At 39.4% G+C, this 17797-nt stretch overlaps 1 protein-coding gene across 1 annotated transcript; it reads left to right on the top strand.

The window, feature by feature from the left end:
* The first annotated feature begins 74 nt into the window (after positions 1-74).
* parvg (parvin, gamma) lies at positions 75-10424 on the top strand. The gene is given in 14 exon segments (XM_029432901.1): positions 75-292; positions 1117-1188; positions 1964-2028; positions 2665-2767; positions 2977-3104; positions 3106-3121; positions 4178-4293; positions 4378-4433; positions 4509-4543; positions 4656-4717; positions 5362-5430; positions 5572-5673; positions 6690-6762; positions 8648-10424. Coding segments are annotated over 13 exon segments (963 nt in total). The 5' UTR covers positions 75-292; positions 1117-1124; the 3' UTR covers positions 8722-10424.
* Positions 10425-17797: the final 7373 nt, after the last annotated feature.

Genomic DNA, 17797 nt, shown 5'->3' with positions numbered 1-17797 from the left:
CCAGTATCAAAAAGAGGAAGTGCTACCTTCGTCTCTGCCACATCCTCTCCGTGCTGATCTTCCCCTTCGACCCTGTGACATGTTATTTTCTTTTAAAGCAACGGTTTGAAATTGAGTACCGTCAGACCTTTTTGCGCAGATAGACTTCACAGGAGGCGGTATTCAGATAGATTACAGCCCTCTCCACTTCTTTTATCGCTGTTTTGACAGTGTGTGCATTTGACATCAGTTAAGGAACTTACCTCAGCTGAAGTCACCCAATTCTGTCGAGTCGCTCTCAAGAGTACTAAAGGTAAGCTTATTCAAAAACACTTTTTTTGTTTATGACCTTGTTTGAAACTTACTGTCAACTTCAGGAAAAGGAAGCCACAAGCACATAAAACACACAGGAAAAGAAAAGTTTCTCACCACCGGTAGCTTCTCTCTTCTCCACATCCAGGAAACAACAGTTTGACACACTCCAGATCACGTCAGTTTTGTCAGAGTGTTATTTTATGTGTTCACTGTGCTTTGTCTCAGACTGTATGATTAAAAAATGGGAGCGTTAAAGCCCTGCAAACCTGTGGGGGATCTACAGTACATGATCTGTTGAGCGTGCCACTGAGCAAGAGAGAAGGAAGTGAGGAAACTAAACATCTTCCTTTTTTCTATTTGACAAGTTTTGCACTGGTTCAGTTGTGTTTTTAGAAACTTCTTAACCCCCGAAGACATGAAAAGAAAAAACTTCTCAAAACCCAATTGTAGAAATCCATTGAGTACAAGACTTTGAACCTGAAGAGCAGATATTTGGAGGTTCAGGATGTTCACGCAACAGCGAGCTGCAATCAGCATCTTCCACTACCGGTCAGAGAGTAACTCCCCTGCAGCAGTTGGAAATTTGACGACACTTACTGAGCCCCTGCTGAGAGAGAGAGAGAGAGAGAGAGAGAGAGAGAGAGAGAGAGAGAGAGAGAGAGAGAGAGAGAGAGAGAGAGAGAGAGAGAGAGAGAGAGAGAGAGAGAGAGAGAGAGAGAGAGAGAGAGAGAGAGAGAGAGAGACTTTATTCCACTGTGGTTTATATTCAAGCTCGTCTTCTCTGCAGATTTTGCTGACAGGTGTTGAATATCTCACCTTCAGGAGACGCGATGGAGGCTGCTGTCTTTGAGTATCACAAAGAGGAAGACCCTGTGGACATCAAGTCTTTTCAGGGTTTGTGTGAATTCAGTGAGCTGCTAATTATCAGTCAATGTTACTTACACCTATGTGTAGGCTTTGCAGACCTGCATCAATTCTGAGCCACCATCTGTTTACATTCATTTCCCTTTGATATGAGAATCTATCAGCACACTTTAGTTGTGTAATCCCTCATAATGAACATCAAGTCTGCATCTCTCATGTTTGCCAAAGTTTTCTCAGATATTATCGTCGTGAGTTATTGGGGTGAAGACGTCACCGCGTAAAGAATGTCGGTCCAATATTCACTCTCTTTTTGAGCTATGGTTTAGTTTCAACCATCTCCTGAGGGGAAATATCTCCACTATGTTCACCTGCATTAGTCTGACTGCATCTGGAAACAACTCTGTGGAGAGCATTGAGAGTGGATGAACATACTAAAGCTATTAAAAAGCCATAAACCCAAAACAATAAGACACCAACATCCTTTGTACTGAGCCTTAAACTGCTTAAGCACACAACAATAATGTAAGATTGACAAACAGTAATGCAGCTCATGCAACTTTAGCTAATTGCTTTTTATACCGTATGGAAATTAAATAACAAATGCATGTAGGGGATGCATTTTAAAATGTAAAGTTGATGTGTGTGTATTGTAATGAAGGAGCAAACACAGCCTTTTAATAAATACAATATTCAAAGGACAATAATTGATAAGAGAGCTGTTAATTACTAAATTATAGCATTTAAAAGGCTGTAAAATAAGAAAACGACTCTCTGACCAAAGCAGTTTGTTTATATATTCACACAGGAGAGAAGCAGAAGCTCATTCAGCCAGCGTCTTTAAAAGACCCCAAACTTCAAAAGCTAAAAGAGGTAAGAGGATAATTCTTGTTTTCTACATTCAGAGCTTTGTCTGAATCTCTATCCTTTATTAAACATTTACTGTAACATCTGAGCTCATCCTGGACCGCACAGGGAGTGTGTCCTGAGTGGGTTGGAGATGAATGCTGCACAGGAAATACATTACAGCGCCTGCATGTATATGTGTGCAGTGAAGGGCATGAATAATATCTGACGCAGGGAGAGCGGTGGAAGGATCAGTGAAATTTTAATGAACGTAATTATCAGAGGTGATGGGAGACAGATGAGAGAGTCGCGGCGAGGAGTCGTCGTCAGAGTCGGCCGGATCTGACTTTAAAACTAGGTTTTGATTGGAAAAGATGGCAGCACAAATGCTTCATGCAAGCGGCAGTGAATGAATAAATATCTAAATAAACCTGACATGTCTCATATATAGAGTTGGGAGGACAAACAAATAAGAGATCAGCTATTTTGGAGGGGTATTTTATATTTTTCATCATTTCCATCAAAATCGTAATAACTCTTAAAATCGATGAAGAGATAAAAAAACAAAACACCACCGAGGTTCAATGCTGTAGATTGGAAATATATGCAAGAAGATGAAAGTGTTCTGTGTGTCTGACTGTGTGATTAATTGTGTTTTGGTAGGCACTGGTTTATTGGATCAATAGCACTTTGAAACCAGAGCACATAGTGGTTCAGAGTCTGGAGGAGGATCTGTACGATGGTCTGGTGCTTCATCACATGCTGTGTGAGTTAATGCACATTTGAATGAGTGTGCTGTCATTTATCATTGCCTGACTTCCATTTAATCAAATCTAAATTAGAAGATGGAAAACTGACAAATGTTCCCCCCCCCCCCGTGTAGTTCACCTAAAGGCTTGTCATTTATAATACCCAAAACACAGCCCTTGTCAGTAAAAGTATAACAAATAATTAGAATTTTCCTGATTTGCACAGCCAGGTTGGCCGGTGTGGATGTGTCTGTGGAGGACATGGCACTGACCATCCCCGCTCAGATCCACAAGCTGGGAGTGATCCTGGAGGAGTTGGACAAGAGACTGGGCCTGCAGGACGACAGCCGGATCAAAGTGGAACGTCAAACGTGAGTCATGCTGTTGACGGGGCTTCAACGACGAAGACAACAAATGTTCTGTTCTGGCAACGATCTTCGAATTGCAACAGGATTTGGTGCTAGCTCAACGGGTGCCATGTTTGCTTACACCAACTGTGAGGGATTTTGGAGGAGATAAACATGATGGGGTTCTGTTTCAATCACCTGTCAGTGGATTATGTGTGTCTATGTGCTGGGTTAGGGAAGCAAAGAAAGGCCAAAAATAATCATTTCAACTTTATAAACAGCTGAACACTTAACTGAGAAAGGAGTCACTGAATGTGACTGAACGGACGTAACCTGATTAAACTACCCAGGTGAATGTTATCAGCTGATTAAATGGGCGTTATCAGCCTCATAGATGCGGGGCAGAGCAGGCCTGCTACACCAACTAGTAGGTTTTATCATCTACTCACACCGAAAGAAGCAATACAAGTAGACAACATCGACCTTTGGCGACCGTAGTAATTATGACAGGAGGAAAAGAGGAAGTCAGGTGACGTAGTATAAGGAGCGACAAATGCCAGGAGGTTGATGGATGGGATACGATATGGCTGTGGCTCAGAAGGTAGATCGGGTCGTCTACTAATTAAAAAATCGGTGGTTCACACTCCGGCTCCTCAACTCATTAGACTGGACCCTGAAGAGCAGTTTGGCACTTTGTATGACAGCTGAAACGTGTTGGTCTCACAATGTGTGTGTAAATGTTGCAGGAGGTTTGACCCCTTCAGACTCTAATGGAAAGTATAAAACATACACACACACACACACACACACACACACACACACACACACACACACACACACACACACACACACATAGAATGGCTTTTGCTGAAAACATGCGAACAATAAATAGTCTCATAAACAGGATTTGATTCCATGAAAATCTTAAGAGATCCTTCAGCAGTTTAAATTTAATTTCAGTTAGATGTTCATTTATTTCTAAGATTCAAATCCTGTTGGCCTTTCTTTGCTGCTACACTGGGAGGTGATGAGTTCTGTCAAGTTGTTTTTTTTTGTGTGTGTATTGTTCGTGCCTGTCAGTCATCCACAACAAAGACCTTCTGGCCACTATTCATCTGCTGGTTGCCATGGTGAGATCTTTCCAGCCCGAACTGGATTTGCCCCCGAATGTGAAAGTTGAAGTTATAGTTATGGAAGTGAGTTTCACTCTCTGCTCCAAATCTTAGTCTTAACACACACCTTGTGGAATCGCTTCTCAATTCTGGTTAATTTTCATGCAGGTGAGCAGAAATGGAATCAAATCAAATGTACTGACGGAGGTGCTGACGGAGGAGAGGTGAGCAGATTTCTGTCCCGTGTGATTCTGTAGATGTCAGAAAAACATTTCATATTCTGTTGTGTTTCTCGACAGTGACGCAGACTCAGACTCCCTCAGCGAGACTGAAAGTGAGTAAAGAGGTTGAGATGATTTGACATTTTGAATGTCATTGAAGCAGCATTACAGTCTACGATGATTTTCTTTTTTAAACACACTCTTCTTGGCTCTCTGGTCGCCCAGGGGAAGATCCCATCGAGCAACTGCTGAAGCTTGAGGCTCACAAGGTCAACACGGTGAAGAAGGTATATAACAAGGAGAAGGGAAGTGCTGAGGAAGTGCTTAACTTGAAACATACAAACACAATGATGCCTGTAGTATTGTAGTATTTGCCAATGGATCAAAGTATTCTTACCAATTAGCAAATTCATTTTTGATTAATCTGCTAATTGATTTTTGATTAATTGATTAATCATTTGGTCTATAAAATGTCATGGAATGGGGAATAGTTACCAACGTTAACCCCGTGCAAACCTTCTGCATCAATTTACAATGCAAAATATGACGGGTATTATGAGTAGGGATGCCATTCCTTTTGTCGGACCAACTTTTTAGTGACTTCAATGATTAATTGACTATCAAAATAGTTGCCAATAATTTCCTGTCAATCATTAATCAATTAATCAATCAAATATTTCAGCTCAAATTTTAAATAAGGCTCTTTATATATTTATTTTCGTTATTATTTGAATATTTGATTCATTATTTTATCTATAAAATGTCAGGAAATAGTGAAAAATTCAATTTCAAACATTTTGATACTTTGTTATTATAAAAATATAGATGATTGATGACTTTTACTAAAGCGTTTGTCAGGGTTGGATGAAGAACACGATTGGTTGGTCTCAAACTGTCCAACCTACTTCTTCTCTCTCTCTGTTTTTGCCAGGCCATTTTACACTTTGTCAACCAGAATATGACGACCATGGGTCTGCAGGTGGCTGATATGGACAAACAGGTACAACAAGAACAAAAGAAACAGCGGAACTGTTTTGGAGCACTTGTAAAAGAAAGAAAAGGCTAATTAATTGACCACTCTCCTTGAGATTAAATCTCCTTCCTTGGACGGGCTCCAACGTCCGGTGTGTTTGCTGTCTAGTTTGCTGACGGCGTGATTCTGCTGCTGCTGATCGGACAGCTCGAAGGCTTCTTCATCCCGCTCTATGACTTCAACCTGACCCCTGTCAATCACTCTGAGATGGTACAGTATGGGTTCACTATGGATTCCTGACACTTTGTCAGCGAAGTGAATCCTCAAAGATGTGCTAATCATAATTCTGCCTCCGGATGCTCTCTGATGTTGTGTGTTTCATTTGCAACACATTTATTTATTTAATTGCAATCAGAATTAATTGAATTTTTGACTGATCAAAATGGAGATATACACAGACTGCGTTATTCTAATTCAAAAGTACTACAGTGAGATCAGCATACTCTCAATTTGAGCTAATTTAATTTCCAACAAGAGCAGAGTAGATAATGAGCTATTGTACTGAAACCTGATCTAAAATCGGGCCTATTACTATATAAGATATGATCAAATTAATATTTTACAATTCCCATAATAAAAGTAGATGCATAATTACTTCTGTGTGACTTATAATGATATCTTTGATCTCACTTTATATGAAGCAATAGGACGAATCTATGAAAAAGTTATGACTCTTTTATCACAGATATGAAGAGTTTATGAATAACTTACTACAGTATATAGAAGACACTGTGACACTTCATTCTTTATACTTAAAAACTAAAAAGTGTCTGGTTATAAACACAATTTATAGTATCCTGATCCATAATTCGCTTTGCTTATAATATATAATATTAAGTTGTTACCTTTTCTCCCCATTTTATAGCCAATATTTATACATTTTGACTATCATACATGACTAAATATGCAACATTTAATTTAAGTGATGGGTACATTGATCTATCAATGATTCTAATCCAATAATATACACAATGTTCTGAGACGAGCCACTCTGCTTAATAAGTACTTTTGATAATTTACTAAATACTTTTGCACTTTCACAACATTTAAGTATTTCTACACTGTAGTATTGATAATTTTAAAGTAAAAGCAAATGCCTACAAATTCTGTAACTAGAGGATTTATAATATATCACCGCACATATGGAGATATTAATACAAGTTTTACCAAAAGTTTATTCAAATATAAAATATCTTCTTCTAATATCTTTTGTCTTTGACCTCTAGATTCACAATGTGACCTTGGCCTTGGACCTCCTTCATGACACAGGCCTTCAAGTGTCTAGTGTTAACCCACAAGGTGAGGAAATACCCCGCACAATATACACACTCTGCCTTGTTGACAACAGATTTTACTCAAATTAAAATGCCAGGCACAGAGGATGAAAAAAACACACACAAAAAAAACAGAAGGGCCTGCAATCAAGATGATTGCAAGAGAAACACAGCAGAGCTCCAAGACAGCAACTAATTCAGATCATATCAAATATCAAGAGCATTTATCTGCGTGACGGGGAAACGCCAGAATCTGTTTGTGTATGAGGCAAAGAAGGGGAGCGGGGGGGCGAGGGGTAGTTTGAGATCATCTCCAGTGCTCGGTGGAGTGTGGGTTTGACAGTGTTTTGGAGGGAAAGATGGAATTGCTTGAGGAATATGAATGAGTGCGACTTGTGTCTCGATGAGTATCACTGCGGATGATTGGCTCAGTCCGAGGTCATCATCATTCATTTAGAGAGGAGCGGCGAGGGAGACGGTGTCAAGGGGACGATGTTACTTTGGTGCCCGATGATAGACACAGGGATATAACCTGTGTGTGTGTGTGTGTGTGTGTGTGTGTGTGTGTGAGTGTGTGTGTGTGTGTGTGTGTGTGAGTGTGTGTGTGAGTGTGTGTGTGTCTGTGTGAGATATGTTATCTGTATCTTGGAGCACTGCTACTATACACCGCCCCGTTATCAGACAGATCCCAGAAATATTCTGAAAGCATTACATTACGTACATTCTTGGGAAATACTTCTTTCTCCTTGTTTAAATAAGGTGAGCATGTATACTGTCTTTCGTTTCTGTGTTGAAACAATGCTCTCTTTCATATAAAGATTTAAATAAATCTTAAATCTGCCTCTGAATAAGTCTTCACTATTAGAGATGCTGTTTAAAAAAAGAAAAGAAAAACATCAAAAGAGTTCATAACTGGTCAAAGGTCATAAATCTGATCTTGTAATATCTCACATCTTTTCAACATGACAATGCACAAAGACAGGTCCAAGAATAAATGTTGTCTTCCAGTTTCTTGTGGGAGATCTTGACCAGCCTGACGTCAAACGACCCCATCCGACAGCTTTAGGATGTAACTGTAACACCGACCTTACTAATGCTCTTTTGGCTCAATAGAAGCAAAATCCCTCCTCCCAGGTTGTAAAAATTAATCCTTGTAGAAGTCTGTCATTGCAACATATTAAGGCCCATGGTTTTGGAAAGAGATTGAAATCAACAATCACATATGAGTGTAATGTGTGGGTGTCAATTTTTGACCCTGTGGAGTAAATCAATAAAAAAGGAAGAAGAGTGACTGACTCAGTGAGATACCAACTGCGAATCAATCAATAGCTAATGGATCTACTTTACTTCCCTGCAGATCCATTATTGACGCAATGCTTGGTATTCTCTCTGAGCTTTGAATCCCTACAACTTCTCCACAATACAGCCTGCCAGCCTGTGATTGTGAAGTAAATCCCCAACATAATAACTGTTAATGTAAAGACAAGCACAATTAATCTAAGCCGGGAGCGAGGGGCTAACTTCATTAATTTTTTGTGCCTTTTAATTACCGCCATAATTGCTGTGATGGAATGAGGAATCCCTGCACCGACCGGAGCGCGAGGCATGCATTAATGAGGTTGAGCCAATGGTGAAGTCGATCTTAGTGTCACATTCATCCAGTTAGTGCCTCTCACCGGGTGCAATTTTGTTGGGATCTCGTCCCTCCACAAGGACGTATTGATGAAATATCCATCTAAGGTTGTTTGTCATGCCTTCCTGATCTACGACCTGTTGGGATGGATCGTGAACATAGTTATTTGCTAATGTTGGTAAAAGCATCCTCGCGTTCTCACTGCCTCAGCGGCTTGGAAGATGCTGACGGAGCATTATAAACACACTCTAAATGTCTCCTGTGGATTGTGTGACAGATATTGTGTCTCAGGACGTCACCGCCACCTTGAAGATCCTGTACGCCCTCTTCAACAAGCACAAAGGGAAATGAGAGAGGAAGAGGAAGAGGAAGAGGAACTCAGCGGCCAGGAATACAAACAGAGCGGAAGTGTTTGGCAAAGCTTGTGGTTTTGCTAACTGTTGCAAATGCTGTACATTATGTTGATGATGATGAAGTTGATTGTTTGGAGAGGGTGGGGCACCATTTAATTTAATATGGGGATGATGGAAGACATTCAAAGTGTTGCACTCTGTGAAAAGTGGCAGATATTGTTGTGTAAAGAAATGGAAAGAAAGATAAGTTTACAGTACTTTCTCACCTCCACACAGCTGACCAATCACTGTGTGAATGTCGGGTTGCACATCGCAGAAATCGACACAGCTCGCCATAATCCAACGTCAAAACGTTTCGAGGGGAGGCTGTTTAACCACCCAAAATGAGTTCTGATGCAGTATACTGGCCCATTGAAATGTGTCAGCATAACATTTCCATTTTTCCGCTCTCTCTTGCTCTCTTTCCTTCACTGTATTTCCTTTTCAGTGTGACACCCCTGGAACGTGGCACTATAGAGAACCATCATCCCTGAGTGCCGCTTCTCAACTAAACAATGCGAACGTATCCCTCTGCTTCCTCCGTGTGCTCCTGCTGACAGTCTGCGACCTCCTCTTCTTCTAGTCTGTGAATGCTATTGTCATGTCTGTCTCTTTTTTTTTTGTTTGCCAATGAATTGTTCACAACTCAATGTCACACACATGTAGAGAGGGTGTGGCAGGCAGCGGTAGAGGGAGGCTCACAGAATGAGAGACAGACAATAGATTTTGCAAACTTTGTGTTGAATTAAAAGAAAAAGTGGGACTAGAACTGGAACAATATACTAAACTGTCCTCTGTGTTGAAAGACGTGTCATTTCGAGACATTTATGCAAAACATTAGTGACTTTTTAAATACTAATATCCCTCCGCCACTGTGGTTTAGTTTTGTGGATTCGGCTTGTGTAGCCTGAATTTCTATGTTATCATCTTGAGGTTAAAGGGACACTAAACAGTAACAACAGCCGCTTTCACACTTATTATTTAGTTCACCCAGTTTTCATGCAGATGTGTTTGTTGACATTCAGGAAGCCAATTTATCCGTTTCCACCAAGGTGAAGGAAAATACTCCAAATTCACATTTTATTTCCCTCGACATCTCAAAAGGGTTTGCATAAGATTATCTTGGCAGTCAGATGGAAACACAGCTACTGTATAGAGAGAGAGAGAGACACAAAGAGACGTTGAGGTGTGTGTGTTGCCGTTTGTTCGTTGTGTAAATCGGCCATTTCAGTGGGGCAGTTAAAGTATTATGAAATCAAAATGGCTTTGAACTCTTAATCCAGAGAGTTTTATGTTGAAAATTAAATTGCACATTACTTTCTGAGAGGCAAAATCCATTTAGTACTCGACCAAACCATGAATGAACACATAAAATGCCCTATTTGTATTTAACTTAACTCTTAACTATAGATTGTATGTTCATTTCATAGTCAAGTGATCCATATTCCATCCAATCATACATGTGTGCTTGCCATCTCTCACATTAGATGGTCCGCACACTACTTACTGTTATGTAACACCCTTCACCTTATCTGCCTCTTCACATTAAGTTGTATGTGAATGTTGTGTACTTCAGGAGCTCAGGGACAGTATCAAGCTTTCTTTTACACGTTTCAAAGCATAAAATGTGTCTTATTATTGAAATAAATGATTAAAACCTTGGTGCAAGTGTCCTGCCTGAAAGGAAGTGAATGAGCTGTATGTTCATAAAACTATATAAAAGGTTTGTTTATCTATGTATCTAGGTATCTGCTAACGGCCTTGTTTCAGACATACTTGTCAGCATCACCAATTATCTGCGTGCCTATCCTTATATGATAAATGTCGTGCTGTTAATGGCCATTATACTTGCTTATGTTTAAGCTTGCCACCCTGAATCCATCGAGGCAAGGATGTAAAAATATTGAATATAAACAAGCTGGATAAATCGCAATGTTTGTACAGTATGTGCACACATCTGACATGCATTTGCGATGATCTTTAGGACACACAACTATGTGGGAGAAAGTCAGACGAGATTAATGTCTTTTAGCCACTGTATACACATCAGCAAAAAGGTCACAGCTTAGCCTGTCATCAGTTTCTAATCCATCAGAACAAACATTTGAAGGATTAAACTTGTTCTGCTCCAAGAACAACATCTTTTTCCTTCATTAAGACACAGAAATATGCAAATACTGTCAACAGCCATTAAAAAACATCACATTTTGCCATGTTTTTAGGAATAAAATGTGGACTTGTACATGGAAATCTATGGTGTTCCTGTAGTGTAACTTATATATGTCCGTTAAGCAAGGGCTGAGAATATTTTAGAAATAGTTTAATACAGTTTTTTGAAGCTACTGCGAGTATATTTTATCATCTGGTGTGACCACAGCAGAGAATGTCTCATAAACTGACTGTTTGTTTTGGAAAAAACAAATGATGTCCCTCTGCAAACCCACTGGAGTCCATCCAAAATGTTCACAGGAAACATGAGAAATGTCTGCCTAACTTGTCAAACTGAACAGATGCATCTCTCTGTGGATAAAAAGTGGAGCAGAGCTAACAAATCAGCATCGCTGTGGTTATTCAGCTGCTGTTTGTACGTATAAGTTATCACAGAGGAGACGGTATCAACGGTTCGATTTAAAGAGACTTAACGCTGCTGCTGTAATTAAAGCCAAACAGCTCGTCTGAGATATTTACAAGAAAAAAAGATAAAGATCAAAGGTTTGTGCAGGATGTCCCGAGTCGCACGAGTAACGATTCTCTGGTGGTCCGCAGTGTTTTCACTTCACCTTCTAGTATCGGCGTAGCTTTCTTGGAACGTTGAGAGGAGTCGTGCATTGCCGTACCGCACGGTGAAAATGTGGGATGAGGTAAAATCAAGGTTAAAGGAACTGAACTGTCATATATGATAATATGTAATGACACAGCCTGTACACCATTTCATCCAAACTCATCTAAGGTGAAAGAATGGGTCAGTGTTTGTTTCCAAAGGTCAAAGGTCAACCTTGAGAGACGATCCTCCCGGTTACTGTTCAGAGCCGAACTGTTTCACAGCTGCTCTGCGTCTTGCACCAGTGTGGAAGAATAAGAAGCATTTTGTGTGTGCCGCTACACTAAAGAATCATTATGGGGGTTATAATTATGTTTGAAATGCACTCATTGTAGAGCGGGAGGCAAGGGGAGGAGGTTCGTATGAAAACGGCAGGAGGGAAATCATCATTCAGTTTCATTTCAATAAATCTATGAAAAGATCTCTTGTGGTTTTATGTGTATTTACAAAAAAGTCATGCTCTTCGTGCAAAGAAATGGTAATTCATGATCATGTTTTATTATGTTTTATTACAATTTATGAGATATATCAAACTCAGAAGGGTCGCCATATGAACTCAGCCTACTTCTTTAAAAGTAAACACACCTAATTTCCACTTAGGATCCTGAATATATTGAATATATGCCATTTCATACATCACTAGTTGCTGCCATTAAAAAACGAGTACATGGTGGCATTTGAATTCTGTCAGAAAACACAACCCATTATTTTCTCCCAAAAGGGAGCTTGTTATTTTTGCCTGAAAATATATTATACTGAATTTCCACACTTCCCTTTTATGGTGCTGTGACCCAGGAGCATTTTAAACTAAGTCCTGTTTACCCTCTTCTTCTTTTTTTTTTTTTTACGCTATAATCTACTGATCGTCCTGTCGGGAAACTTGTCCTCTACATTTAACCCATTCTCAGTATTTATAGTGAGCTGGGGCTTTAGCAGCCGATACCAAACGCAGCCGTCTTTCGGTCCCTTGATGGACAGAGAGTCACTCTGATTCATAAAAACAATCAACACAGAAAACAAGGGCCGAGTAATGATTACGTTCTTTACACGTTAGTCCTCATTTCAGAGCTCACCTGCTGTGTTGGAGTCAGAAAGGTGATGGCAACAGACACTCTGGGAGAGATTGATGCTCAACCACCTGCAAGGTGTAGCATTGATCTTATGATCGCACTGTGCAAACAGGTAAAATAAGTAAACAACCTTGGTAGAAATAAAAAGCAGCATAATAAAAGTAAGTAAACGAGCAGCCAGTAATAACATTAATAAATATAAAGTGTGATTGCACAACAGTCGTATTAGTCACCAAGAAATTATAGAATTTAATTGTTTTTATTGTATTTCTTTGTGACATTTTTCAACACAAAGTCTTTGTCAATAAAGAGAAATAGTCCACAACCAATTATGCTTTTGTCTTTTACTGTATTGTGAAGCACTTTGATGTTTGATCTTGACTGGCTCTCCCGTTTGTGTCTCGATCGACAAAGACTTTGTGATGAAATTATGAAAGAAAATAGTAAAATTGGGAAATGAAAACAATTATAACTCATAATAAAATGTCAGCTGATACATAGGCTCCTTATACCTAAGTAAGGTATTGAATGAAGAACTTTCACTTGTAGTGGAGTATTTTCACAGTATGGTATTAGTGTATAGTTCTTTATTTATCACATATGTTATATTTTATTCATCAACAATTACAGAGAAGCAGTCAAAGGTCTATTAACGTAATTATTATTTACCGCTAATATAGCATTTTACAATCTAACTGGCGTACCAGCAGCCTTAATATGTCATTTAAGGGACGACTTTGTGGACTCAAAAACAAATGTCGCGCTCCGTACTGCTGTAAGACAACAGCATTTATTTACTTGGTTCAACCGAAAGTTATCTGCCAATCCTGAAAATATCACTGCTTCACTTCAGCTTTTTTATTATTATTAGTTATTAGCTGCTTGTGCTGACATGCATGTTGTAAGATGATGTTGAAGTTGGTGCTTGTGCTATGAGATTTACATTTTTGTGACGTCTTCTCTGCGTTTTCTACTTTCTTTCTGCTGTACGTGTATTGACAGTGTTGGTATTGGTATTAATTATAATTGAACTTCTTGAAGTGGCTAACCGTGACATTATTGTGGCACTAGGCCTGCATGCTGTTCATTTACAGAGCAGTCTTGTTGCTGTTGTTTTGAGTCATGTGTTTTGCTCATTGTAATGCTCTGTTGTAGAAAGTAATATTATATATTGGCTTGAGGGCTGTACGCATGACTGCACAAAGCCCATTCACATAATTATAATCCCGTAATATTGGCTTCATGGTAAGCTCAGTATGGCTTTTGTCACATTTTCTCCACACATTTTATATTCGTGTGAGCATTAGAGAAATATCTAAACGGCAAGCAATGGGTTTATGTGACAGCTTGCTTTACAATTCTTCATACCAACAAATCAATTACATCTTTACCGCTGAGCTCCTGTTTCATTGTGTCATTACTCCTGCATTCAGTTGCACTCGTGGCTTAAACAGCATTGTATTTTTATGGTTTTAATATGCTTAATCATTTTTCTGCTGCATGTGTGACATGTCTGAACTTGCGGCTGCAAATCATGTGGATTGTGATGATTGTGGTGTATTCCCTGCAGTTTGGGGGAATTAAGTTTATTATTATCACTGTCTATCGCTCAGTTGGGTTGAGCTTGGTGTGTGCTTGTGGGGAGTGTTGAGAATGTAGATATTAAATATTAACTTTGTAGATAATTTGTAAATTTACATAACAAATCTGTTCCGTGAGAGATAGCAGACACAGCTCTAATTTCATGACAACTTCAAAACCCGTTTCGTACAATAAAACATCAATGACTACGGCCTGTGAACATGTTAACTAATATATCACTACTTGTTTAACCCTTTAAGTACAACGCTGGTCCTGGGTACTGTATGTATCACTCCTTGTCGTTTCATTTCTCTTGAATAGTTTCTATTTTTAATTTGATTAACTATTAATTGTATTTGTTTCTCTATGTGCCTGTACTTATTTGTTCCCTTGTGCTGCTGTAAGAGCTGAATCTCCCCTAGACTCGTGGGAAAAATACTAATTATTGAAAAAAATATAAATATTTAAGAAAGTTAAATATACTTAAGTTACAAATATGCAATGTACAATGTCATCCGCTGAAGACGATGTCCTGGTAGAAAATGGTTGAGGTTACAGAGGTCAGAGTTTGCCTTCCCAACGGCCTGGTGAAAGTTCATTCTTAGTTTCTCTGTTTTGGACAATAACATCACTTTAATACACAAGAACTTAATCCAAACCACACATCAGTCTTGCACTTTCCTGTTTTGATGTCATGTTTCTTAGCCTCAGTTAAGTGCGGTCCACCACGGCAGCGTTACTCGAGCACTTACAATGGCTAGTTTAAATGGACGTCATGAAACAGTAACATTAATATCTACTTCAGATCTTAATGCGGTGTCAGTGCCACAGAAGATCCGGAATGAGCAGACAAGGCCTCGGAAAGACAAGGCCTAATGGAATTTTAATAGATAAATGTTGGCAGGATGTATCTCGAACTCCTCAATAACAGCAGGAAGTGGAAATCCAGCCAATGGTTTTTAAATGGTGATGGATGGAAGCAATTGGTTTCATATGTGCAGATGGGAATAGTGTTGGTTACTGGCATACTGGAAGAAGGAGGACACAGATGGAGTGAATAGAGAGCGAGGAAGCGGTTTGATGAGCAGAACCTGGACAGGATGATCGACAGAGGTGGATGAGGATTGGGTAAAAGTAGAAGTCAGAGCTTATTAGGAAAACTCAAATCGACCTTGACAACGTGCTAACAAACTTCTTGGTTGCCGGAGGTCCTTTGACGCAAGCGAGCAGCAGGTGTCTGCTTTGAAGCGAGGTTGAGGTCTGACAGGCCGTTCGCTGTCTGTGTTTCGCCTTAGTGTCTCCACCGTTATCTCTTTGCTTTAATGATGTTGGGTCAGTTTTGGATGTGGCTCTGTCAGCATGGAAGGGTCACTGCTTTGAGGCTGGATGAATCATCTCATGGTGTATTGATTGTCGATAAAAAAAGCAGAGACTTAAATAGCCACCAAACTCATAAAAGGCAGGACAATTTTACAGTACAATCTCTAATCAGTTAAAAGTCCAAATAAAAACTAGACAAGACCGTCAGTAAACTCCTGCCACGAAAAGGGATTGTCATAGATTTGGCATTTCCACCTATTTAGCATTGAATTACTCTACAAGCTGCAGTGGTGTGCATGGGCCGGTATTAATAGCAATACTCTGTATGTACTAATGTTAATAAATAACCATTTAACAGACAATACTCAGAGGAGCGGCTTGTCACTAAAATGAGAATAGTTAGTCCACCTTAAATCTCAGCCCACCTTAAGTGAGCCTGAGCCGGAGTTGACACGGGAACGTGGCTTGGGTCTTGATGAGTTGTAGTATTTATTGACCAATAAGTCTGTACACACACACTGCTATAATGTTACTGCTAAGTCAATAACGTTACTCACAGTCATACGCACGATGGACTGCCAGGCCTGTTTTAATTTCTTTTGGAAATATCGTGAGGAGAATATGAAATAGATAAATGATGAAATGTGTGCCAATACCCCATAATCTTTTTTTTCTAACCAAAGTTTTACCAAATTACCAAAAAAAGAAAATCATTGGAGAAAAAAGGACAAAATAAAACACTATTTTTGCAACCATTTCTTTCAGTGACTTTATTTCATTATTCTTTATTAAATCTTTGGAAGTGAAAAACAAAATAAGAAATTCTAACAGAGGGTTTAGAGAGGACGGCGCACTGGAGCCCAATTCCTTAAATTATCAATCGATTATGGAAATAGTTACGAAAATCTACAACAATTCCTGTTCCTGCCAGAGAGGGAAGTTTGTCCCGAAGCTTGCTGCTGTATTTACATCCTACACCTTAAAGAAGGAGCCTCATTCAGCTGTGAGGGGGACTACAAACAGAGTTCACTCTGTCACGGAGGGGGAGGGTGTAGCGCATCACTTACTAATACAAAATGTATCAGACGAATGCATAACGTATACAAAAATATGGCGTATACAAAATATCGGCAACACGCTGGTGTACGTTGATATAAGGTAAGGTATAAGTAGTAATCGTTAAGAGCTCACTGTGTTACGCTGGGGTGCGTTGTTGACGATAGACATACGTGAATACAGTACGTGAATACCTACGTGACTACGTTAGAGGTACGTTAGATATCGGCTACGTCGGCTGACGGTGCATCCTACAGCCAATGTATTGATAACGAGTGGATAACCTATTCCTACCCTATGTTAACGTTATGCCTGACGACGGAGTAACTTATTAAACGTGTTTCTACAGTACAGCTAGCGTTCAGCATGTTAGCCGTTCTCCAGCATCAGCATGACGTGAACCAGATGGCACTTTTCCAGCTCCATTGTCCAGACGCTCTGATACGTTTTAAATAAGATAGTGATATGATATCAATGTTTGACATACGTATAATAATTTGTTATGTATACGTTATGTATACGTCAGCTACAACACCGCTGTGGAAAAGTTGGACGTATTTTGAGCAAATTTTCATATACGCCGGCATGTTTCTTCCATACAGAACTGTGTGACAGGGCGGTGTGTATGGCGTGTTCAGCGTATCGTCTGCGTCCTTCAAACGATCACAACTTACCCTTAATTTATATCAACCTATTGCCGATATTTCGTATGCGCCGGCACACGTCTCTGTCATACGGATATGTGTGACAGGGCCTTAAACTAAACTAAAAAATGTTCAGATGGACAAAATCAGAAGAAAATGTACTTTGTTCGAGACTGACTTATCTGTCTCAGCAACACACTCTTGTGAGATCTGGCAACACAGAGCGTCAACATTTTAAGCTAATATCAACAAACGTTCGCGAACGCTAACATATTCATAATGCTAAATATGTCATATTTGTTTCTAGCCAACTTTTTCACAACTGACAGCATGATTTCTTGTCAAACATTTGAGGTAAAGGACAAAATGTAATTATTTCTATTTCTAACCAGCTTTGTCCACTTTTAATTAAAAACTGACAGTATGATTTATTGATATATATTTCAGACTTTTCTCATAACCGTTGTCTGTTTTTCGGCCTCCATTTTGAAATAAAGGAGTGTTTTCTGTCTCCAAAGAGCACCTGACGCAGAGGGATTTAAA

Source organism: Cottoperca gobio, chromosome 6 (assembly GCF_900634415.1).
Source record: "Cottoperca gobio chromosome 6, fCotGob3.1, whole genome shotgun sequence".
Classification (NCBI taxonomy): Eukaryota; Metazoa; Chordata; class Actinopteri; order Perciformes; family Bovichtidae; genus Cottoperca; species Cottoperca gobio.
This window is presented reverse-complemented; position numbering and strand designations above follow the sequence as displayed.